This window comes from Rhinolophus sinicus, chromosome 8, assembly GCF_057876585.1.
Source record: "Rhinolophus sinicus isolate RSI-liver-muscle chromosome 8, RSI-T2T, whole genome shotgun sequence".
NCBI lineage: Eukaryota > Metazoa > Chordata > Mammalia > Chiroptera > Rhinolophidae > Rhinolophus > Rhinolophus sinicus.
In genome coordinates this window covers 49,571,297-49,597,192 of record NC_142508.1, presented here as the reverse complement: position 1 = coordinate 49,597,192, position 25,896 = coordinate 49,571,297, and the positions used below count along the sequence as shown (strand labels likewise).

At 48.9% G+C, this 25,896-nt stretch overlaps 1 protein-coding gene across 2 annotated transcripts in view; it reads left to right on the top strand.

The window, feature by feature from the left end:
- The window catches only part of ZC3H18 (zinc finger CCCH-type containing 18), a 59,641-nt gene that overhangs the window by 27,896 nt on the left and 5,849 nt on the right, over positions 1 to 25,896 (top strand). For both annotated transcript variants that reach the window (XM_019742696.3, XM_019742695.3), the window contains 6 exons: positions 4,153 to 4,270; positions 5,613 to 5,881; positions 20,430 to 20,621; positions 21,546 to 21,671; positions 24,124 to 24,228; positions 25,603 to 25,746. In XM_019742696.3, coding sequence (XP_019598255.3) covers positions 4,153 to 4,270; positions 5,613 to 5,881; positions 20,430 to 20,621; positions 21,546 to 21,671; positions 24,124 to 24,228; positions 25,603 to 25,746 — 954 coding nt within the window. The remainder of the gene's footprint in view (positions 1 to 4,152; positions 4,271 to 5,612; positions 5,882 to 20,429; positions 20,622 to 21,545; positions 21,672 to 24,123; positions 24,229 to 25,602; positions 25,747 to 25,896) is intronic.

Here is a 25,896-nt window from a genome sequence, read left to right as displayed (position 1 = left end):
TGTAATGCGGTCAGTGATCCCAACCGGCTTTAGCACCATCTTAGTCTTGTAGCAACACTTGGTGCATTTACATTTGCTACTGGAAAGTCACAGTCACTGACTTCTGGCTGAAATGGCAGTAAAAGGCAGAGAAAAGGAACACACACAGTGCTTGTGCTTCAGGATTTGGTCTTGGCGACCTGAACCCACTAGGCTGTGGCAGGGCCCTCCGGTCCCGGGTTAGGCGTCCCTGGGCTGTCTGTGCAGAGAGAAGAGGAGAGGATGCTCCAGTGTCCGCACTGGCAGCTCAGAGGTCAGAGGGGGAGAGGTTTAAAGAGTAATTAAGACTTTGGTTTTCTAATTCTGTGCGGGTACAGTGTGAGATCACAGGCAGGAGTGTGTGAGTGAGAACTGCGTTTCCTGGCTCACCAAGGGCATGTTGCCACAAGTCTGGAGGCCTCACCCCTTTCTAGCTTAAGTGCAGGTGATGACACTGTCCTTGCCTGAGAGTCACAGGAGCTAGTGTCCACAGAAGCACGCTGCAGCGCAGAACGTGCTCTGACCGGGTGTGAGTGGGGAAACCAGAGGCTTTAGAAGCTCAGGGTCGATCCTTGACACTGCCAGGTTCCCATCCTGGCCAGAGCACGGACTCCGGAAACGTGCCTGATGGGGAGCCGTCGGCGGGTCTGGTTCTGTGGCGACTTTGGCTGCACAAGCAGGTGTGCTCTAGTCCTGCCCCGTGTTTGGTGCCAGACTGACGCTGGCTGCTGCCTTCTCTACCAGGGAGGGTCGATGCTGCAGGACCCTGAGACTCAGCAGCCTGTGAAGCAGGCCTTGGAGCCAGGCTTTTACTTGCGTTTTGTTTGTGTTTTCAATATCAGGTATGCCTCAGAACTAACTAGAGCTTTTGTGACATGCACATGCCAGGCCCCACCCAGACCTAGTCAGTCCAAACTGCTGGGAATGCGGCCCGAGCATGTGTGAGGTGGGAAAGTGCCCCCAGCTGTTTCCGATGGCACTCAGTGCAAGGGCTGTGTCAGCCAGGGTCCACTCAGCAGAGGTGACTGCAGAAGGAAAGGTAGCAACTGCAGAAAGTAGCCGCCAGGTGCTGTGGGCGTGGGGTTGGAACTGTTAAAACAGAAGCTGGGAGAAAGGGTTAGAACTCAGACGGCTGAGCAGGGCACGTGGGCCAGCTGTGCTGGCAGCTTTGAGTTGGACGATGCAGAAGGGTGACTGAGAAACTAAGTTGGAATTTAACAACAGGCTCAAGGGCCATCAATGTTAAGACTCAAAAAAGGCCAGCCTTAATAATTCTTATTTACTGGGACCCTGCTTTGTGACTGCTTTGTGCCCTGGTACTCCTTACCCAGTGAGGGACAACAGCAGGCCTACAATCACGGTTACACCCCAGGTGGGGAAATGTGGTAAAATGATTGAAAGCTGTAGCTCCCCAGGGGTGGTCCGTAGACCTGGGAGATTGTTGAAAACCATTCCCTCGGAGCTGCTGGATCAGAAGTTCTAGGGAAGGTGGAGCCCAGCCTGCTGTTTTTAACAAGCCCCCTAGGTGATTCTGCTGCCCACTCATAGTCAGAGAGACACTGATTTTAATTCCAGGAGCGTAGGCTGTCAGACTTGATGCTGAATTGTAGGGATAGAAACTACTCTTGAGTAGTTGTCACAAAACCTTCTTAGTGCCGTCAAGTTCTGGTCATGTGGAGCTAGGTACTAGGTTGTAGAACCCATGGGAATGCTGCCCGTTCCACAACTCCGGGTGAAGTATTCTAGCATGGTATAAAGGATGGGAAAATTGTTTTTACTTTATACCTTTATTTGGAATTAAACACAATTCTAGCATGATCACTTAGTAAAAATACTGTTTCTCTAGACAGACACCCCCAATTCATAGCTTTTAAAGTTTCATTTCTACCACATTGGGCACTGTATTCAGATGCCATCTGACCCGTGAGACCTCATGCATAGGAGACGTTAAGAAATGTCATCTCTGCACAGGGCTGTGGGGACTGTATGAGAGCACTCCACGGAGTCCTGGAGGTTGCCTGTGGTCCAGAAGACATAGGGGCCCCCAGGATGCACGAGGTGTCACCTGCACGGAATGTCGTCTACACTATCTCTGTCGGGAACAGAGCTTCTTAGTCAACCAGGGTCAGACTGTTAGGCCACATGCCCAGGGCCTAGAAGTGCTCTTGCCAGTGTCTGTCCTTCAAGATGGTGCCTGAAGAGGCAGTTGTTGCCAGGTTGCGTTCATGGTAGCATTTTACGGGCGTCCGAGGCCCTGCGGGCTCGTGGGCAGCCCAGACTTGGTTCCGAGGGAGGCAGGCTGAGGGATCGCTGGCACGTGTCAGGTGGGAAAGTGCCCTTTCTCCATCGGCTGTCTCCTAAGACTGAGAAATCCCTCAGGAGAGAGGCCATTTTCATTTTGCTTAACCAGCTCGTTGGCTGTGTGTTGTGTTGGTTTTTATATTTTGAAGGTCACAGGAAAAGTCTGTGCCTCGGGGACCATAGTCTCTCTTTCTGTGTGACACGATGCCGTGCTGCAGGCCTCGGCACAGTTAGTGATTGTTGTCATTAAATATTATCTGAGTAGTGTGAGGGTTAGATTGTTAGAAAGATGTCTGGCTGTTTGGGATGAAAAACAGCTGTATCGTTTGGCAGAGCCAGCCTAGGTTTTCTCTGCCCAAGGCACTGGAAACACCAGAGGAGAGATTCCCTAGAGAGCAGCCAGCAGAAGGCCCTGCAGGTGACTGGAGGTGGTCGCAGCAAGGGCTGCAGCGCAGCCTGGCAGAGGCCTCCGCAGCCACTCAGAGTGGGGCCTCTGTAAGCTGTGGGCACCTTGGTTTTCCCCGCCAGTTTACCCACGAAATCCCTGCAAGAGCCTCCTGGGGCCCATCTGTTGCCAAATGTGCGTTTCCCTGTCCTCCCCCCACCTCCCCCAGGTTCAAGACACCCACAGGGCAGGTCATCTGGGTCAGTGTGCTTGGCTTCTGGCCCAGGTGGGTCATGTGGGTCTACTCGCACCTTCTTCGCAAGGATTAGCTAGTGTCCTGTTCCTGTTGATCGAAAGTCCATCTTGATCATGCGTGCTGGGGTCTGTTTCTGGACTTTTGTTTTATTCCTCCGTGTGTGTCTTCACGCCCAGGCCTCCTATAATGTTATCACATCCCAGCGTGTGTCTTGTCTTTTCCGTGTGTTCTTGGCTGGTCTCGCATGTCTGTTTCCATGTGGATGTGAGGATCGACTTGTCTCGCTCCATAAGGAAACTCATTGGTGTTTTTACTGGGATTGCCCTATATTTGTAAATTAATGTAGGGAGAACTGACTTCTTGGTGATATCCACTCACCCTAACTAAAGACAAGGCATATCGTCACACAAACTTTTGTGTCTTTCGAGAATGTTTTGAAGTAAAGTTCTGCACATCTCTGGTTAAATGTATTTTGTTCCTCCATATGTTTTCTTCTTTCTTGCGGTTGTAAATGAGTTTTCTCTACCCTCTGTCTCCTAGGGGTAATTTTTTGTGTGTATGAAGATATTGGTTTCTATATGTTCATTTTTCTTCATGTGCCTTACTGGATGGGTTCTTTGGCTATTTGAATTGGCTTTATCATCAAGTCTCGATTTTTATAGCATCATTTAATTTGCAAATTGAGATCTTTCGCTTCTTTTCCCACTCTGCCTCTCTTGGGCTTCTGTAGCCTGACTGCCTTGGCAGTGCCTCTAGCACGATGTTAGGTCACTGAGGGGACAGCAGGCCTCCTTGCCGTTTCCATCTCACTGAAGTGCCTTCCCCGTTTCCCCGAAGTAAGATGCTGGCTTTATTCTAAAGTGTATACATATATTTTATCACATTAAGAAAGGATCATTTCCTGTTTTCTTGAGTATTTTCATCAAGAAAGGGTAGTGAAAGTTTGTCACAGACGTTTTCATCATCTGTAAATACAATCCTCTGGCTTTTCCCTTTAGGCCTATTACCATATGTAGTATACTCATGAAGTTTCTAATATTGACTCTACCTTGCATTTCTGGAATAAATCCCACTTAATCATGGTGCGTTATTTTCTTAATGTGTTAGATTTTGTTTGTTAACATTTTATATAATACTTTTACATTCATATTTTTAAGTGAAAAGATATACTTTTTACTCGTTCTTTTTGCAGACTCGAGCCTTACGCAGACCCTTACTATGACTATGAAATAGAGCGGTTCTGGCGTGGCGGACAGTACGAGAATTTCAGGGTGCAATACACAGAAACAGAACCGTACCACAATTATCGAGTAAGTAGGACGTAATGTGCAGAGCTGAACTTCACTGAGCCATTCCTTAAAATTGCCCTCTTTTCTTATTTGTCGGACTTTATGTGGGCTTAGTTGTGTCAGCGTAGTGTACTAACCCGCCCAATTGACTGTGGAGAACTGATTCAGATCCACAGATTAAATTTGTGGTGATTTGAGCAGACTTCCTTGGGTTTATTTGTGTTCTTGCTATAGGTTTTGGGTTTTTTTTAATTAGGTTTGCTGATCGGGTTATTGACAAAAGTCTGCAGGGGAGTGTGTTCCACTCTCTTGAGCATATTACTTTTTCAGACTCCTTAATAATACCATTTATAATTGTGCTTAACCACTTAAGTCCGTTTCTGTGGGCCTCTACCAGCCAGGCCTTGTTTGTCTAATGGAGAATTGGTCTGTATTGATACTTCTCTGAGAGTTTACTGTATTTACAAATACATGTGCTTCAGCCTTTGAGTCCCTCATTTTAATGCTTTTAGGGTGATACGAAAAAGCTGCCACTAGGAAGAGATCAGTTAGAGGCAGTTTAATAGTGCTGTGACTTATGTGACAGCCATGTGTTTTTAGGACCAAAGGAAGGTGACTGCCCTGGGAGCCCATTAGTTGCTGAGATTCTAGAGACATGAAGACACTGGTTAACAATCTGTGCGCCTCTACCTGGTAGAGCAGATTCCTCACTGCAGTTGGGCTACAGGGCTGCAGGTGTCTCGTGCCAGGCAGGGCAGATTTGGAGGTAGCAGGCACCTGCTGGAATCCCTTTCCACCATGTTCCCCCACTATGTCCAAGGGGCAGGCCAGCATGAAGGTCAGGAGTGCACTTCATTTCCCTAAGGCCACCTAATGCCCGAAAACCATCAGTGTGCTGTGATTTGGACTTTATTCACTTTTAACTTTGAATATTACAGCAAATGAATGAATGAGAATAGAGCAGTAGTTCAAAAAGGTGTTCAAGCATTGTGGTTAGAAAAACAAGAGCCACCATTTTGGGGTTTCCACCCCGTTCCAGACAGAGTGCTTTAGGTGCCCCGAGCCTGGGCCTGTGCGAGGCCTAGGTTGTCTGCACCCTTCACGTGAAGCGCTGAGGCCAGGGAGGCCCACGGCTCACATGCCAGAACCCGCAACCAGAAGTAGTGGTTGGAAGAGTTCACTCTTAGGTGGAGTTCCACCCTAATTTGCCATCTAACCCATTTTTAAGGGGAAACTTTGAAACAAAATTAACACCAGAGATTGTTCCTAATCTTCATTGCCTTGCTCTTTTGCATTTTCTCTGTACTTTTCATTATAAGTGTTTAAATTGCAGCTGGTGTGTGTGTTTGGCTTTTCAACAAAGGAAAGGGAAAGGGAACGAGAGCGAGAGAACAGACAGCGAGAGCGCGAGCGGGAGCGGGAGCGAGACCGAGAGCGGGAACGCCGGCAGCGGGAGCGCGAGCGGGAGCGGGAGCGCGAGCGAGACAAGGAGCGGCAGCGGAGGAAAGAGGAGTGGGAGCGAGAGCGAGCCAAGCGGGACGAGAAGGACAGACAGCACAGAGACCGAGACAGGGAGAAAGAGCGGGAGAAGGAGAAGGAGAAGCCAAAGCCCCGCTCCCCGCAGCCACCAAGGTAGGCTCCCCAATACTGGGGTCCCTGCTGGGGTCCGGGAGGCCGGGGTGTGGGACCCTGAGAGGAGCGGGGCTTGGGGCTCTGCAGCAACGCTGTCTGGGCCTCGCTGGTCAGCAAGCACACCTGCTTCCCACAGCTCCAGCCCACGGTCCCAAAACCAGGTGCTGAAGAAATGCTGATGTGTGTTGATTCGTAGGTGCTGCCCTATCACGTGCCATGTGTGGTACAGGACATGCACTACGGACAGCGTATTGCTGGCCTAAATCAGGAAGGCCTGCATCCGGTTCCCCTGGGGCGTGGGAGAAGGGATTGGGAGCTGCAGGAGGTGCATGCTGCTGGCCACAGTGTGGCGCTCTAGCAGCTGGAATGCCGGCCCTTGAGTCTCCAGGTGGCCAGCTGGCCACTCCACTTAGCTTGTTCTCTATGTGGCGGCTTCCATGCTGCTTGCATGACAGCTGCCAGTTGGACTGCTGCAGTGGGCAGTGAGGACATGCCCCACAGCAAAGGCCCAAGGTGTGGGGCAGGCTCTGGGGCTTCTCACAGCCCTTTTTCTTTATAAACATATTTAAATACTGGAGCAGGACAGGTGGTCCTCACTAGAAAATCGTAATACTCAATGAAGTTTTGTGTGTGTGTGTTTTACAGCTTTATTGAGATCTAATTGACAGACCATGCAATACACCCATTTCACATGTACAGATTCAGTGGTTTATAGCATATTCATAGACTTGTGGTGCCATCACCACACTTTTAAAACACCTTTGTCCCTCTGAAAGAAACCCCGTACCCATTAGCAGTCACTCCCTAGTTTCCCCCAAACACCCCACACACACACACCAAGCTCCTGGCCACCACTAATCAATCCACTTTTTGTCTCTATGGATTTGCTTATTGGGGACATTTCATATAGACGGAATCATATAATACATGGTCTTTTGTGATTGGTTCCTTTCACTTGACACAATGTTTTCCAGTGTTCATCCGTATTCTGGCATGTAGCAATACGTCGTGCCTTTTTATGGCCAAATAATAATAGTCCATTGTGTGGATATACAACATTTTGTTTAACCATCTATTGGTGGACATTTGGGTTGTTTCAACTTTTTTCAGCTCCTGGGTATGAGCATTCATGTACATTCAGGTTTATGTGTGAACAGACTTTTCATTTCTCTTGGGTAAACGCCTAGGGGTGGAATTTCTGGCTCATGTGGTAACTGTGCATAATCTTTTGAGGAACTGCTAGACTTTTCCAAAGCAGCTGCAACATTTTACATTTTCACCAGAAATGTGTGAGGGTTCCAGTTTCTTCCTCGTCCTTGCCAACACTTGTTATCCATCTTTTTGATTATAGCTGTCCTAGTGATTATGAAGTGGTACCTCATTGTAGTTTGATGTACTTTTCTCTGATAACTAAAGGTGTTGAACATCTTTTCATGTGCTTATTGGCCATGTGTATCTATTCTTTGGAAAAATGTCTATTCAGATCCTTTGCCCATTTTAAAATTTGGTAGTCTTCGTTATTGAGTTGTAAAATTGCTTTATATATTCTAGGTACAAGTCCCTTATCGGATATCGAGTTGCAAATACAGTCTCCGTTCTGTGGGTTGCCCTGTCACTTTCTTGATGATATTCATCTTCCTTTTTTTTTTTAAAGGGAAAGCCTCTTTTATTCCAGCTTTGTTTAGATATAACATTGTGTAAGTTTAAGACATATAATGTGATTATTTGATACATTTACGTTGTGAAACAAGTACCACAATAAAATTAGTTAACACTAACATCACCTCACATAATTACCTTGGTTGAGTGTGTGGTAATAAAAGATACACTCTCTTGGCAACTTTCAACTGTGCAGTTCAGTGTTATTGACTCCAGTCACCATGCTGCACTTTAGATCCCAGAACTTATTCACCTTATAACTGGAAATTTGTACCATTTGACCAATTTCTTCCTATTTCCCCCACCCTCTAGCAACCACCATTCTACTCTCTGTGAGTTTGGCTTTTTGGATTCCACATATAAGTGAGACTATACAGTGAGAACAGAGAGTCTTTGTCTGACTTATTTCACTTGGCATTAGTGCCCTTCATGTTGTCACAAATAATAGGATGTCGTTTTTCGTGGCTGAATAATATTCCATTGACTATATAGACCACATTTTCTTTATCCATTTACTCGTCAGTGGACACTTAGATTGTTTACATGTCTTAGCTATTGTGAATAATGCTGTAGTGAACATGGGAGGGCAGGTATCTCTTTAAGAGTGATTTCATTTCCTTTGGCTGTATACCTAGAAGTGGGATTGACTTGCTAAGTAGAGCATATGGTACTTTCATGTTTTTAAACTTCTTGAGGAACCTCAATACTTTTTCCACAGCTGCTGCACAAGTTTACATTCCCACCAGCAGTGCATCAGGGCTCCTCTTTCTCCACATCCTTGCCACCCCTTGTTATTTCTTGTTTTCTTGATAATAACCATCCTAACAGGGGTGAGGGAATATCTTATTGTGCTTTCGATTTGCATTTTCCTGATGATTAGTGATGTTGAGCATCTTTTCATATGTCTGCTGGTCATTTATATGTCATCTTTGGGAAACTAGTCAGATCTGCTGCCCATTTTTTGAGATTATTTGTTTGTTTGCTATTGAGTTATAGGAGTTCATTATATTTTTTTATATTAACCGTTTATCAGACATATGGTTTGCAAATATTTATTTTATCCCTTCTGTAGGTTGTCACTACGCATACAGGTCTCCCCACTCCTATCTTCCCACCCTGCTTTATTGTGCCTCATTCTCTTATCTGTTATCATCTTTGACCTTTTAGAATGTAAATCCCCTGGAGGGCCCTGTAGTCTCAGGGCTGGCACAGAGCAGACGCTCCTGAACTTGATGGAGCCATAAATGAGTTTGGGTTTGGTAGCAGCCTGCGTTTGTACCTTATGTGATACAAGTGAGTGCTGTAGCAATGGTAGAATTGCAGACTGAGTCCTGCAATCAGACCTAACTCAGTCTGCTTTCCAGATTCATAAAATGGCTCTGTTTTGATGTGTATCCAGATCTCTGGTCTTAAGCAGAGACACAAGAAAGACAGGCAAGTGAATGGCTAGGGCATCACTGCCCATGTAACTCCGTGGATTCCTGAATCACATTAGCAAGTGGTTTCCAAGTGTATTTACTCATATTTACTCAGGCTACCAGCCCTTCCCCAGCCCCTACTAACCTTGCTTGTTTCCGAGAAGCCAGGCAGCTCTTTCAAACCAAGTATCTGTATTTCCAGCGGAGGGAGCCAGGAGAGGGTTTTTAGACCCACAAGTGTACTTTTTAGAGGGCCTGTTGGAGGACAGCTGCACAGGTCGGTTGTGTTTCTCTGCTGGTTACTAACTTGTAGGACAGATGCCCATTTAGTCTCACTTGTGCCTCCAGTGTTGCCTGCCCTCTTCTTCAAAGCAAAGTGCATAGGAATCCAAAAAGAGTGTTTTAAAAGTGGTGGCATGTATTGGCTTGGCCCCCAAGTAGCAGATTGCTGTGAACAGCCTCCAAATCCTATGTTTGCATAACTATAGACTCTCAAGCGAGGAAAGGATCAGTGATAACTCAGCTGCACTAGTCGTAGGTCAGGGATCAGGAAGCTTGACTAAGTTCTTCCTAAAATCACATGCACTTTTCTCACCAAACTGCGTGGGTCTGTTCTTCCCTGACCCCACCCTGGTTTCTGACCTCATTTGTTCCCTTCTTTTCCTCCACAGACTCTCAGTTATTCTCCTGTGGGCCTCCACCCCCCAGTACCTACTGCCATGGGGGGGGGCACTCGGCATCACTTGGTCTGGATTTAGCCTGTCTCATTAGTGCTAGGGAGTCTTGAACCCCATCTCTGATCCCCTGGCTGGATCCCTGCCAGCCCAGCTACCAGCCTGAGGGCTGAGGTTTCACCAGAACAGAATTTCCAGCATGGCCTCCTAGCTCCTTTCATCAGCCAGAGCTGGCGTGACCACTTCAGGAGGTGGCTGAATTTCCCTCACATAATACCTTTGTATGATCTCCCTCTTACAGTAGAGCTTGTTTATTTAGCCTTCAACAGGTTTGGAATTTTTCATCACCAGCTGGATGAAAAGAACTTTTCTCACCTAAAATAGGAGGATGACATAACTATATCCAGAAAGAACCACTTAGGAAGCTTTTGTCTTCAGCCACCGTGTGAGGACAGACTCTCCACTGGGACTATTACTTGCAGGGTCCAGTGGATAGAAGTAGGAGTGGACGATGATAAACTAATGAAATATGGTGGTTCTTCTGTTTAATCTGCAGCCAATAAGAGCTTTAAGCCGAGACACCCGTTCCTGGGAGACAGAGTCACAGGCCCAGCAGGCCAGCAGGAGACCAGGGCCCCCTTCTATCCCCGCCTGTCTGCCCTCTTTCCTGCCGTTCTCCCTCACTTCCCCCAGCTGTATGTACCTGTCTAGGACAGGTAATTGGTGAGCTGACTTCTGTCAAATCTCTACCTCAGGGACATCTCGGTTTTTCTGTACGTCTCCCAGGCTAGATGCAGTGTCCCTGTATTTAGAGATTGTGTCACTCTTCACCCAGGTTTTCCTTTTATAATTAGGCCTTTTGAGAACTTTTGCCTACTCCTGTACTGGGGCTATTTTCAGATAGAACAGAACCTTTTAACCAATTCTACATCGATGTAGATAGGGGGAAATCCCTTTTGTGAAACCTACTCTTTACAGCCAAGCCAGTGGGTGTGCTTTCTGGGTGGAGCTGAGGCAGGGAATTAGGATGTCCTTTGGCTTAGGTGAATTAATTTCATTCCATATATAAATAGTAACTGGGACCTTCCCTGGAGGTTATTGCTCAGACTACCTGTTATCTTTGAAGCTGTTGACTAAATATTCAGATGGGCGTTTGAGGTTTGATGGTGCCCCTTGGGGTTGAAATGGCAGGTTCCTCATTTCCTAGGAGAGTTGTTTAACCCTCATAAGGGAGAACTGGTTCCCATTCCTTTCCTCACACTCACTGAAGCCTGATTGTTTCCCACATGGGGTTCTCATCGCCGGGGGCTGCCATGCCCTGTGCCCTGGCTCTCAGCACAGGTGGTTGGTGGGCTGTCACTGCACCCTCAATGTGGCCCTGGCGTTGAAATGCCAACCCGCGAGCCTCCAGTTTGAGATGCACCAGGGGCCCCAGGGCAGGTGGGCAGCCAGCGAGCGTGCATAGCCTCTGCAGAGTGGTTGGTAACTGTCCCGGAAAGACTCGGAAGCACTGGCTTAGCCTTGTCCTTTGGGTCAGGGAGCAGCTGCGGTCAGGGAGGGAATAGCCGTGAACGTGCTGCACGCGGATGACTGCCCTCTGTGTCTCTGTCTGGCTCAGCCTCACCCTTGTAGCTGTGGCTGAGGCTGTGTGGCCTTCTGCCACTCTAGAGAGAAAGGTGACAATCACTCAGGTCTGCTCTGACTGCTCCCTGGGACTCTGCTGTCTTTTTTTTTGGGGGGGGGGGATGTTAGCTTTCCCTCAGCTTTTGGTGACTGTTTCCCCTGCTGTTTTTTAGGCGTGGCTGCCTCTCCAGCCTTGCACAGCGCAGGGCTGGTCATCTCGGTTTCCTCTCTGCTTTGCCTCCAGCAGCCAGGGGTTCACCACCGCCTTTCAGTGCCATCCCATTGAGGTGCACGTCTCATCTGGTGGAGTTTATTGATTTCCTGAATTTGAATATTATGGGTTGGGATTGATTGTACCTAGACCCCCGTGGTGGAGTCTCACACCTTTGCTGAGCCTGAGTGTGTCAGATGACTACATCTGGCCTGCCCTCAGCAGTCACACAGGATGTGTGTAACCCAGGAAGCAGGATGGTGCTGTCCTGAGGCCCTGTGATGGGCAGGGCACCTCCCACTCCGCTTCTGGCTCTGTCATGATACTTACTGGTCCCTGATGAGCCAGAGTTAGAGCCTCACCACACAGGCTTGGCTCTCAAATAGTCACTGATATTTCTGTTAGCGCAAAAGGCACTCCCCTGAGATTTTAATAAACCTATTTTACCTTTATAATTGCTCATTCTAACGAGTCCTGGGCAGGGCTTAATTGCTTGGCTCAGAGAAAGTCATTTTGCCCAGGAAGAAAAAGTATATTCTGTTTAACTTCTTGACTCCTTACCCACTGAGTTGTCCAGAAATTGCCCAACTGTTTGATAAAGATGAAGATAGTGGTGTCTCGTGTATTCAAGGCTAAGTGTAGACGTCTGATATGGGTCGGAATTGGGTAAGTACAGATGAAGACAAATACAGTCCTGAATCAGCAGCATTCTGGAGCCTGTTTGAGCCTTACTCTGTTTACAGTCATAGTTGTGTATTCGCTGTGGGGAACAAGGGTGGGAAGTGAAGAAATAAAGAACCTAAGGCAAGGTTCGTAGTCTTAGAAATTCCGAAAACGTATTTGAATGACAGGCCCTCACCTTGGAAAGGAAGTCTTGATGATACCTGCCCACCACTTGAAACAGTACAGATTATTTTTCTTTCTATTCATCCAGAAATTAAAATGTGAGTGGGATCATAAGTGTCACCTTTGTTAGCAGTTACATTTCTCTCAGGTTTACCTTCTTGTTATTAAGTTCAGATATGTTTTCAAAATATGAGGATTAAAGTGATGGGTCTGTCATCTCGGAGTGCCCCTCTGGCTGGGGAAAGCCTATCCTGCCCCCCACTTTCTCAAGCCTCCCTTGGAAGGACTGTCGCCCGCAATGGCAACCCTTGTATAATTCCACGGGCCCTTGGATCGCCCAGGGCCCTCCAGTCAGGGCCGGACTCTGGGCCCTGGAATTGGCAGGGTTCTGGGACTTGCTCTGGGCCTCGTTGATTCGGCATGCATTGCCATGTGCTGTAGGCCTTTTACTCGGTCCTGTGAGGGACGCGGAGTTAGGTAATACGAATAGGAAATACAAGTTAGGTCACATTCTTTCTTGTGTGTGGGTCCCTAAGACAGAGCCACACAGCGCAGCGGAGTTTGGAGGAGGGGTTACAGCCAGTGGGGTGGATCATAAAATGTAAGGATAGTCCTGGACAGGGAATGCGAAGGACTGCATTAGAGGTGGGCCTGCTTTAGGGAGGGTCGGTTACTGGGACTGTTTCTTCTGTAGCAGGCTTGCCCTCGGGTGCGCTGGGGCAGGAGCCTCCTCCTCGCGCAGTGTGGAGCAGGGTGCACTTGGGGGCAGGAGGAACACACACACACACACACACACGTCCAGTAAGGGGGCGTGACAGCCCCTAGCACACTCAGGACCCCTGTATACAGTTCTGCTGAGTACTAACGGAAGTGAGCAGAGTGTAATTCTCCACAAAGCTTCTCCGATGAAATAGCAGAGGAACTGCTGACAGGCTTCTCCAGACATGAGTGTGAGTGAGTTCAGTTAAGAGGAAATCCACGTCCTTCGAATTTCCTGTATCTTTTTTCCCCCTTTTCCTGTATCTTTATTACATGTTTAACCCTTTTGGTTTTAGAAGAACCTTCATCCTTTTTATCTTTTATCACCTTTGACCCCAAACCTGGCAGCCACCCAGGTCGGAGTTTCCAGACAAGCTCTGAGCACGTTGCATCATCGGCACTGACACCTCTGTGCTGATGTAAGATGTGAGCGTGTCCAGAGGTGACTCAGGAACGCTTTGTTGTGTTTTACTGTGACATTTTTCTTTGACAGTCATAGAACAGCTGCCCTCTGTCCCTTGGAGTCTCTCTGTGGCCTTGAACAAAGGACCGGGTACCGGGAGATAAGATTGTGTGGTAGCTGCGCCTAGGGAAGGCCACTTCCTCCGTCAGAGGTTACTAGAGGGTTTTTTCCCCCTGTATGTTTAGAAGTGTTTATGCAAATTCCAAACTGGTCAGCCAGCTCTTGATGTCAGTATTCCTGACTGAGGTCCTCTCTTACCAGCTATTTCCATTCAGTTGGGTTTTCTTCACGGTCACGTCTTCAACGTGTTAAGTGGCTCACCTGCACACAGGGCTTTAGTGGGTGGCAAGCCTGCTGTTTTCTGTTTGGGTGCAGTTGATCCCTATTTTTCCCGCCTCTCTTCAGGGGTGTTGTCATCCAGTGAGAGAAGGGCTTCAGACTCAGGTATCTTGGGCTCTCAGAAAGCAGTACAGCCTGACTTCTCTACCATCGGCCCAAGGCACCGGCATGACCCCAGCCCCACAGCCCCTGCAGACCTGTCTGACCACCAGGGGACCTGGGTGGTCGGAGGTGCCAGCCTCACCAGGGTTTCCATGGCACATCGGCCTAAGCCTTGTTCTTAGTTATTGTCCCTTCCTAACTGGGTGTGTGTTTCATTTGCTGCTGTGCGCAGGACGGCTTCCGCTGTCCCTGGTGGTGCTGCATTTATAGACAGTTAAGGACTCATGTCTTCGACAGGGTGCCCTTTACAAGCCACTTTCCACTCCAGAGCCTGAGGTCAGTGGGCAGGGGCACCACCTTCTTTCTCCTTTGAGGTTCCTGTAAGACATGAGGACATGTCACTAAAACCAGTGATTAGTGTGCACTCGGCAACAGTCTTAAAAGATTTTCTTTGCAGAAATGGAAAAAAATTTTAAATAAACGTTTTCTTGTAATAATTTAAACCATGATGATTTAGGAAAGGTTGGAAGACTTCCGAAAGAATAAAGAAAAGTAAGGAAGAAAAGATGGCCTGGAGATGACTGCCGCTGTTAGAGCTTGGCCACACTCCCGCCCGCATGTGTTTGAGGGTTGAGAGTGGGGATTTTGCCTCTTCCCCCACTTTTTCCCAATATCATATGAACATTTTTCCCAAATAGAATTTTTAATGAATTTGTTATTGATTGTTAATTTAGTCATTTTTTTCCATAACATCTGCCATTAAAATAGCTGATGTAAGTTCTGCATCCCAGTCTAAAACCGTTTCTTCCTGGTTTGGGTCCCCCATGTCGGGGGAGAGAAACCAACTGGGACTCCGCTCATTCATCTTTGACTCTGGTGGTTTGCGGAGTGACTCGTGAACACAGAGTGATCCTTAAACTTACCTCATTCTTGTGCCAACTGCATGATTTGCTGTATCCAGGTATCACCTGTACTATTCATTCATATATTTTTTAATTTCACTTTTTTATCAATTTTATTGGGGAATATTGGGGGACAGTGTGTTTCTCCAGGGCCCATCAGCTCCAAGTCGTTTTCCTTCAATCTAGTTGTACAGAGCGCAACTCAGCTCCAAGTCTAGTCGCCGTTTTCAGTCTTTAGTTGCAGGGGGCGCAGCCCACCATCCCACACGGGAATTGACCGGCAACCTTGTTGTTGAGAAATCACACTCTAACCAACTGAGCCATCTGGCCGCCCCTCCGGAAGCTCAGCGGCAGCTCATTGTCTTCAATCTAGCTGTGGAGGGTGCAGCTCCCTGGCCCATGTGGGAATCGAACTGGCAACCCTGTTGCTCAGAGCTCACTTTCTAACCAGCTGAGGCCATCCAGCCGCCCTATTTTCACTTTTTAAACTGGGGTCACTGCCAGGCCTGGTACTGGCCCTAAAGAGGGAAAGTGGTACCAGCTGTTGGCTCCATCTGTGTAGGGCTGACTCTGGGGGTGATGGCAGAGTTCAGGCCCTCCCCTGGCACAAGACCAGAGAATGAGAGACTAGGGACACCTCCAGGCCTGTTAAAGGAGCCAGCTCATTTGGAAACCCATAGTCTCCAGAGTTAGTGAGAGATTCTTCCTGATAAGGAAGCGTTGACTCTTAAAAGCTTATGGAGGCCTGCGTTGGCCACCTCTCTGTGGCCTCAATTGGTTTTCTTTTCCAGCTATGATGAGGACAGAGTACAGCATCTTTTCTCCTTTTCCATCACGACAGCAAGAACTTTCAGTAAGGTCATGGCTGCTTCATGAATCAATCCCTTGATTTCCATCTGTTTCTCTCTCCCTCTGTTCCCAGAGAGTGAGTCCTCCTCGGCGCCATGTCCAGGTTCTTGGCGTCTTGAGCAAAGAACTGAACGAGACACAGAAATAAAGTGGTGAAAGAGCAGTTTATTAGAAGAGACAGTACACTTCGAAGAAATAGAAGTGAACCCAAGCAGTAGAGAATGGCTCAAGGGCCCAAGGTGACATTATTAGGAGAAAAAGTGCGCTCCAAAGAGTTTGGAGCGGGCCGAGCAAAAGAAGAGGCTCAAAAGGCAAAAAGGCCCAAAGGGACAAGGGCCCGGGCTCAAAAAGAGCCTGACTGGCGAGGACTTGGGTTTTTTATCCTTTTTTTTTTTTCTCTAGAATGGGCTGTTCCTTTCTGGGCATGGGACCACTTGATTGACACCTGTGATTGGCAGGAGGCTATTACCTCATCTTTTTAGACTGTGCAGGTGTGAGTGGCACGTTTAATCTAGTTGGGTATCTTGTACTCATTTGTTTACAATGAAAAGGAGAATTTTGGACAGAGAGGGGAGGTCTTTTGGGCGGTAATGCAGAGACCCGATGCCTATATCTAACTGCCTGTCTGGTTTTCTCCTTGAGAGCCGTGATCCCCATAAAATCTCTATGGGAAATTGAGGGACAGGAGGTCTGTGTTTCTGTATCTGCTTCCTGCTGGGCAGGGGCGTAGAGCTGTCCCTACCTATTGGGGGATTCATGGAATTCTTGCCCTATCTCACCTCAGATGAGAGGATAGGGTCTCGAGATCCGAGACCCGCCTGGCTTCTTTAGTTGGGGCTGGCAATCTTGCTGGGGTGTCCTCTGTATCGCCAAGGCCCCGGAATGAGGAAAAATAGCTTTTAATTAATAAATCCGTTAGCTCTGTAGAGCCTGTGGCCATTCAACCAGTCATTCAGGTGGCATCAGTTGTCCAGGAGCTGGGCCCAGAATGGGTTGGAAAGAACATTAGGCTTCAGTGATTACAATCAACAAATATACTGGCCTGGGGGGTCCGGAATGGCCTGAGGGATGTTGGGAAGTCACAGAGACATCCTGTGATGCAGGCGAGGAGCAATCTTTAGTGTAGGATTCAGAAACTGATTAGAAGAGTAGTCAGAGCCAGTGGCTAAGGAGCTAAGAAACCAGGGAAAGGGAGACTTAAAATTTCTATAGTGAGGTGGCTCTCCCATATCACCTGTTAGAAGGGCTGCAGGTTGACAAAACTGGGCCACTTTGATGACTAATGAAAGACCTGGTGACCAAGGTGTTCCATTTCCTGTTGCATTTTAGGTTGAGAATAACACAGGAAGTATAAAGGTGAAAGCTTTTCCCGGATGGCCTGTGGCAGGCTGGAACCATCAGACAGGTTTCACTTCCTTCCTGGATTACTTTTCCAGGAGGACACGTTTATGAGCTTATGTGGCAATAGCTATAGGGGTTTGGGCTGAGGTAACAAGGATTTTATCCCTCAATTTAGTGTGTCCTTAGGGCAGTTTTAATGTTGGGTGTTGCTCCTGGTATATGACTCTTGGCAAATAGTAGGCATGGAACTTGCTAGTGGGTAGATTGAACAGTTCTGAAAATATCAACAGGCAATGGTTTTTATGTTAATTATCTAATATAACTAGATGCTGGTCACAGTAAAACCAGGTATAAGCCAAGATGCTGAGATGCTGGTGGTGGAGAATTCAAATAACTAAAAATCTACTCCAAAAAGTCAGGACCTTTTTTGAAGAAAACTGTTATCCTTTGCTTACACCCATAAAAGAAGACATGAATAAATGGCAAGATTCTGTTAGTAAGTTTTTAACATTGTAATCAAAAGCCCAGTGGGACTGGGGGAGCAGGGCCTGACTGTGTTGCTGAAGTTCTTCTGTGGGTAAAGATAGGTAGGATTACCAAGTAATCTTTGAAAATGAAGAGCAGCAGGCACTTTAACTACAGATGCACCTCGACTTACAATGGGGTTACGTCCCGATAAACCTACTGTAAGTTGAAAATGCATTTAATGCACCTAACCTACCGAGCCTCATAGCTTAGCCTAGCCTGCCTTAAGCGTGTTCAGAACACATTAAGTTAGCCTACAGTTGGGCAAAATCATCTAACACAGTGAATACACTAGAGCATCCATTGTTGGCCCTCGTGATCGTGGGTCATTGCCGCTGCCCAGCATCACGAGAGAACATTGCACCAAATATCACTAGCCTGGGGAAAAAAATCAAAATTCAAAGTACAGTTTCTACTGAATGTGTATTACTTTCGCATCGTCGTGAACTTGAATCATAAGTCAAACCATTGTAATTGGGGGACCGTCTGTCCATATGTTGGGGACCTATTTGCAGATATGATTCTAGAATGAGAGAATGATTAACAGGAGAGCACAACCTTTGAGCACTCCCCCCTCAGAATAATTATATACATCAAAGGTGACATCTCATCGTAAACCATTTGGGAAAGAAGCTGGTTAGTCAGTACTGCGGGAAAAAAACTCTAGATCAACTAGAAGGAAAATGCAAGTGAATATGACTTAGAATGGAGAAGGGCTCTGCAAGCATAAAAGAAAACTATACGAGAAAAGGAAAAGAAATTGATTTGACGATTTATGCTCTGTGTGTCAAACAGCACCACAAAACTATAAAAAGCAACTAGCCTGGGAAATGGTTCCAATCCTTCAAAATATAAGAGCTTACTAGAAAACTGGCCAAGAACAAGGCAGACGACCAGAACTCACAGGCGCCAGGAGGCCCAGAGGACACAGCCCTCCAGCCATTGGAGGTACAGCTCAAAACAAACAGGAGCCCGTTTCTGTGTGTGCAGTTGCCAGGATTTGGGGTTTTTGTCTGGTGGTGCTTGTGGTATTTCACTGGTAACACAGGAGCCCAGCATTGTGGACAATGAGGTCAAATGGGCACCTCCCACTGCAGGACGAGTATAAATTGGTTTCACCTTTGGGGAAAATGTTTGACAATACACCAAGGACCTGTAAACGCCTCTCCTTTGACCCAGTGGTTCCACTTCTTAGGAATTTCTCCTTAAATAAACAAGATGTCCATAAGATTTATATATAAAGGGTCATTTGAATGTTGTTTGTATTTTTTTTAAAGTTAGAAACAGCTAACAGTGTAGAAATATTCAGATTATGTAACACCTGAGTGAATTGTCACACAATCAAGAAATGGACGATGTGGGAAGACATGCGCCCACTGCCGGCTGAGCAGTGACAGGCAGGTCCCAGCTGTGGTTAGAGTGAGTGTGAACTCACATGCGAGTATGCATCGTGGAGAAGAAAAGAGGCGGAAAGAAAATACAGAAATGCTAAACGTTTGCTGTCCCTGGGGAGCGAGATAACAGGATTTTTATTTCCTTGTCTTTCTATATTTTCCAAAAATTTTCCAATGAACTTATATAATTTTTTTAAATAAGAAAAATAAAATCATGGGCAGCCGGTTAGCTCAGTTGGCTCTTAACAAGGTTGCTGATTCAATCCCCACATGGGCCACTGTGAGCTGCGCCCTCCACAACTAGATTGAAACAACTAGTTGACTTGGAGCTATTGGGTCCTGGAAAAACACACATAACGTAAATAAAAGTTTAAAAACAAAATCACAGGGCCAGCAGATTCCATCATATTAGACTGTTGGTAATGGTTCTGGGACTCTGCGCATGAGCTCACATTTAAGTGGGGATGTTTAGGTTTGTGGGTATTTCTTCAGGACTAGGGGCACCGGCTTGGTGCTGAGCCGCCTCCCAAGGGCTGCTGAGCCTCCTGCTCCCACTTTCTCTCCACCCGGGGCAGGGGTGAGCGGGCTCCCACCGTCAGGACTTGGTGACCGCCACCTCCCTCCCCTCCGGGTTCTCCACTGCAATGTGTGTGGTTTTCACGTTTAGGCCTTGATTCATTTACAGTTAGTCTCATCTGTCCACCTGTAATCAGCACTTCCTTGCCCAGCCAGGATTTGAGAGGAATTGCCATCGAGCCTGGCAGATTCTCCTCTCACTAGCCCACCAGCCCTCAGTCTGGACACTTGCAGTTAATGGCTATTGTATAGGAGCACCTGTGACTTTCTCTGGGCCTCTCTCTTCTCTCTCTCTCTGCGGTTTTAATCAGATGTTCTCTGGGCGAATTAAACCAGTCCACTTAAACCAAGGTCAGAACAAAGGAAATGTTTGAGACTTTTGATAATTCACAAAATTTCTAATACATTTGACAACAAAAAATACTTCATTACCCTTTAATTTCCTAAGTATTATGCACCTACTGTGTGCCAGCTCTAGAGAAAATATGTTAGGTGAGGCTAACTCCATCCTTGTCCTTCCCAGAGCTTGCAGTATAGTGAGGAAGATAGGAATTCAATAAATTATTACACCCAAAACAGGAAACACCAATATGGTTAGGGTACCGTGAAGGGGAAAGATGACTCTTCCCCTGAAAAAGACACGTGTGCGTGGAAACCACTTATGGAGAGATCTCTGCTTGTCTTGTTCAAGATAAGTTTTGTAGTAGGTGGAATGTCTGCTACCTCTTTTGATGACACTTTATTGTTCAGACATTCCTCAAATAAGCCAATTATGTCATCATCTCACTTCTCAAGTTTCTTTCACCAAATAGCAATACTGTCATATGGAAGGTGGCCCAGGAATTGCTAACACCTCTGTGATTTTAGCCGGCAAGCTGAGCCACCAAAGAAGGAGACGGCCTCCACCGGGCCACAGGTGAAGCGAGCAGACGAATGGAAGGACCCTTGGCGACGGTCTAAGTCTCCCAAGAAGAAACTCGGGTTATCAGTCTCCCCTAGCCGAGCACGAAGGCGTCGCAAAACATCAGCCTCATCAGCCTCTGCCTCCAATTCCTCCAGGTAAGGAGGCCAGTTAGTGCGAGTGGCTGTTCATAAATACCACCGGGGTGATATGCCCTTGTTGCCTGGGGACAAGTCAGTAACGAAGTGGGCGTTTGAGGTGTAGCCGAGACTTACTGAGCAATTGTGAGTGCTGGAGCGTCAGCAGCAAGACTGCTGCTGAGAACCTTGGTACGTCTGCACATGTGAAGATCAGCTAGGATGTGGGGGACCCAGAGAACACAGACCTGGCCAGTGAGCCGAGGTGGGGGGTGGTCAGCAAGGGAAGAAAGCTTGCCTGGGTCACCCTGGGAGATGCCGTGAGGAGTGACCGGCAGCCTCACTCTCTAGACAGTCCATCTGTTTCTCCTGCAAGTTGGGGTTAACAGCTCTGAAACTTGTGTGTAAACTAGCTCTGAACAAACAAGTGAAGTCATGGATGGTGAGAGCTGGGTATCTCCGTTAGAGAAAGGCATTACAGATCAGAAATGGGGCAGCCAGGGGAGTCGGGGTGTTAGGTGGGGACTGGAGTTCCCAGTGTGGATTCAGGGTTCACTACACGCACAAATGGACAGATGTAGAAAAACTGATGCACATGTGTGTGGTTAGACACTCCCCTGCACACAGGCACACGTGTCCTGGCTCCGTCCACTGGCCTGGGAGCTGTCACAGCAACACAGACACCTGGCACTCAGGTCTTGGTTTCTAAATACCACTGCCACCAGAGGGGGGTGGGACTGCAGCATGTCCCCAAAGGTGTGTGGAGGATGGGTGTGTGTGTCAGTGTGTGGGGTGCATCTGGGGGGCTGGGGGGGTGGCAAGGGGTCTGAGTATAGCCATGTCATCAGTGTTCACACCCGAGGCCCAGCACCAGTAGGCGGGGGGGGGGGGTGTCGTTAGGAAGACCTAGACCCAGCCTCTCCTCTCTTCCCCTTGGCTCTCTAGGTCATCTTCACGGTCCTCGTCCTACTCGGGCTCTGGCTCGTCCCGGTCGCGGTCCCGGTCCTCATCCTACAGCTCCTACTCCAGCCGGTCTTCCAGACACAGCTCGTTCTCAGGCAGCCGGTCCAGGTACGTCCCCAGGGTCGGTGGGTGCAGTGAACGGGCACCTGGGTGTGGCCCATGTGATGGCAGGTCTCTGCGGACAATGTTCTTCCAGATACTGTTGTCAGAACAGTCTCCCTAAGTTACCTGTGTCATGGTAAATTTTGAAGACTGCACGGCAGGGTGCCAACCAGCTAACAAACTGCGGGTGCGCGTTAGGAGACGGTTCAGAAACAGCACCTACGCTGGCCTGGTTTTTGGATGTGCTAGAATCCGAAGGCAACACACACACACACAGAGACCCACATACACACTCTCCACACACACAAGTCTTTGGGAAGCATATCACCAGATGTTTTGAGAATAAACGGACCAGTTCATCTTGCAGTTGTCTGTCGCCCCACAGTGGCGCCCCTTCCTGGCAGCCAGTCTTACTTTAGGACAGTTGTAGAAAGAATTAGAACCGCATTAGATCGTGGAAGCTATTGAATTGACTGTGAAGTTAACATTTTAAGTGGGCTGTGGAGCAAACAAAATAGGTGATAGGTGGGACCTGTTTTCCATGAATGTTGAATCTTGTGCAGAGCCATAGCCTTGAAAAAAAAAGCAGACATTTATCTAAGGGAGTCTAGAGGGTCAGCTGTGAACCCTGGGGCCTCACAACCTTCCTGCCGGGAGTTAAGCAGTACGCAGGGGGTATAAAAGGGCTGCCAGTCATGGGTAGTCATGGTGTGCTGCCTGTAGAAGGTGACGTGGAAGACAGAAAAGATATTGATCAGAGTATCAACAATGGGTGAGACCTCGTATGTGGCTTCATTTAAGAAACAAGGCTATGAGCTGTGGGGAGATGCCTGCGGCCAAGCTGGAAAATTGGGAAGTTTGGGAAATCACAGTGTTATGAGGTTACCACCGTGTTTCCTGTGCATGTGCCGTTGACCCTTGAGAGACTGGGAAGAAAGCCCCATGGCATTGTAGTCTCTGAGATCAGGGACAGCCCTGGTGCCACTGTGACAGGGACCAAGGTTACAAACAGCCAGAGAGAGACCCGGTGTCAGCCCGGCAGGCTTGCCAGGCCCTTCCCGCTGAGTAAGGCACGGTGGGGGCGTCAGCGGCAAGCAGGAGAGAGTCAGCAGGAACCCAGCTGCCCTTCCAGGAGGTGGACCCCAAGAAAGATGCTTGGCCTCCTCGTCACTCAGTTCTAAAGAAACTCGACTCAGGACCCAACCTCGCATCCCAAACCAGTTTGTTCACCTCGTAAGCTGCAGACTATTTCCTGTTTGGACGTGAACCGCTTAGCCATTGTCACAAAATTAGGTGCACTTTCTTCACCACTTAACCTTCCAGTGGCTTATGTTTATACTGTGCTGACGTGGGCCTGGGCCCCGTGGCAGTGTCCTTCCCTCAACAGACCTCTTCCCCAGCTCCACGCCTTGGCTGCTCCTGGGCAGACCCACGCCATCCCTGAGGACATGAGCGGACTGTGTCCTACAGCACCCACGTGGGCTTTGGCTCGGCAGCGGCCTTCTGAGGGATGGGTGTGGGGCCAAGGGGACCCACAAGGGGCTGCAGTGTCACGCAAGCTTCTTGGAAGGGAACCTGGCGTTCCTTTGTGTCCTGTGGGCCGCCCAGCAAGAGCAGCGACTGTGAGGACAGGAGGAAAAACGGGCGTTTCTCCTGTGCAGCTCTGTCTTCGTCCATCACAGCTCATGTGACTGCCAGAGTCTGTGCTTAGCTGTTGGTGTTGCCTGGCTGAAAATGTCGGGAATCTCACATGACAGTTTCTAAGTAGGGAAAAGATGAGCAAACCCATGAGCCTTTTAAAGGGTTGCCTCCTGTGTGACATCGTGTGAATCCTGGGACAGTGAGGGCAGCAGCCTGGCCAGGCCCTGCCTCCGTGAACTCCTCCAGGCCCAGTGCCCCCTTCCTGGCGCTTTGTCCACCCTACTGACACCTGCAGCTTGTGTCCACATTGAGCTCATCACAATGTCCTTCAGCTGGCACACGCCCCGGGCCAGGTCAGCCTCTACCTCAGCACTGTCACCTCTACTTGCGGTCCTGTGCTGCCGGCCATCTCGGGGCCACCCTCACCGCCCCCACCTTGCAGGCACCTGGGTCTCAGGTGCCCTGCTTGGCCTTCCATGTTGCCCATGCTGTCATGGCCCGGTCAGGCTGTGTGTCTCCTTGTTGGGGTTTCATAGCATGGACAGCAGAGCCTGTGCCGTCCCATCCTGCCCACACGGTTCCCAGGGCCTCAGGAGGACTCACCAGCGTGCTTACTATCTGTCCTCAGCACTCTCCTCTCTTCTCTGGCCGTGTGTTTTACAGAACAACCCAGAACTGTCTGAAACCCATTTTACATTTGACGCAAATCGGTGGAAACAAGTGGCCTTCTCTGAATCTGGGGTGGCATCTCCTGTGTGCTCAGGCTCGGACCACAGCACCCCGACGCTCCCTCCTCACGCCTCTGTTTATTCCATAGGTCCCGGTCCTTTTCCTCATCCCCGTCCCCATCTCCAACGCCTTCCCCACACAGACCTTCTGTCAGAACCAAGGGGGAGCCAGCTCCGCCTCCCGGGAAAGCAGGGTAAGTGCCCAGTGGTCAGATCAGGCTGGCAGCCTGTAGCCTTCTCCCTCCCTCTCATCATGTCTATGGAGAAGCCCCATGAGAACTGGAGACGGGACCCCTGGAGGTGGGCAGAGCGCAGGGAATCGGGCTCTGGAGGCTGCAGGGTGCAGGCTTGGCCTCTCACTTCCCAGCGTGCGGACCTCGGGGCCATATGCCACGTCTGTGCTCCAGCACGGAGCGTGGTGATGACGCTCCTTGGGGTTCAGAGCGAGCACAGCACAGGCCCCTGGCTCCGCTCTTACTGGGCAGGAGATGGTGGGGGGTCCCACCTCATTCTGCCCTGGGGCTCTGTCTGCAATGTTTGGGAAGGAGCAGCTGCCAGGCTCTGCCTCACCTTCACCTTCTTTGCTGCTCCTGGAGTTGGTCACATTGACCCTTCTCAGTAGATGTGACTGATGGGAAAAGTTTGAAATACCTAGAACTTTTTACACCAACAGCACAGCACTTAACCTGCAGTGTCTCAGCCAGGCACTTCATCCTGCCACCTGAGGGGCAGGGCAGCCTATGGGCACACTGGACGCCTGTCCCTGCCACTATCGCAGGCTCTGTTTTCTGACTTGTTCTTACAGGTTGTTACTTGTTTAGCAGTAAATAGCCCCAAAACCAGTGCATGGCAGGCACTGAAAAGCTCTGTCCTATAGATTTTTCATCCTGAACAGTGTGAGATAATAAGGCCTCAGAAACATTGAGGGAATCCGGAGCAGCTCACTTTTTTATATGAATGGTATGGAGGTATAATTTATGTCCAGTGCACCGCATCTATCTAAATTGTACCATTCAGTGAGTTTAACAAATGTGTGAGACCACACAGTACAGACGCTCCAACCCCTGCAGCGGCTTCACACAGTCACACAGGATGCACTTCCATTTCTGCATTTTTTATCCACCCCCAGCGCGGTGCTGAGCAGCTTGCTTTCACCCAAGACTCTGTTTCCTGCTGATGTCACTTGTTGACAGGGTCTCTGATAGGTGCGTGCTGTGTGCTCCCTGAGTCGGGAGTCTCAGAGCCACTAAAACAATTGAGTGTTTTCCCACACGGGCAGTGAAGGAAAGCTTTGGTAGCTGTTTTCTTAACTGCAGTGTGGTTTCCACATGTGAGTGTGCCCCCGGGTACCCTCGCGGAGCCACCCCCACATTCGGGGCAGGAGGTCTGGGGGACCACAGCGCCAACTCTCGGCTATTCTCAGATGTGAGCAGGAGGCAGGGCTGGTGCTCGGTAGCTTCAGAAACATTATGAGAGCCGCGGCTGCTCGGGCCGCCCCCACTGGCACAGCCTGAGGCCATTGGCAGGGCCCCCCACCAGATCTGACCTCCTTCTATCCCATGGCACAGAGAGAAGGCGGTGAAGAAGCCAGCCCCACCTCCAGTGCCACCACAGGCCCCCAAGACCATTGCTCCCGCCCCAGAGTCCGCCAAGCCAGGAGACCCTCGGGAAGCCAGGAGGAGGGAGCGGCAAGCCCGGACCCCCCCCAGGAGGTGAGCACACCACTCTCAGGGACCCTCATTGGGATATCTGTACCTTTGGTTTCAGGGCTGGGGGAGGAGGCACTCCCAGGCAAGGCAGTCGAGGCCAGGGACCCATTCTGTCCCTGTCCTGTGGGGCTTTGGCTAGTCACGTTGCCTCAC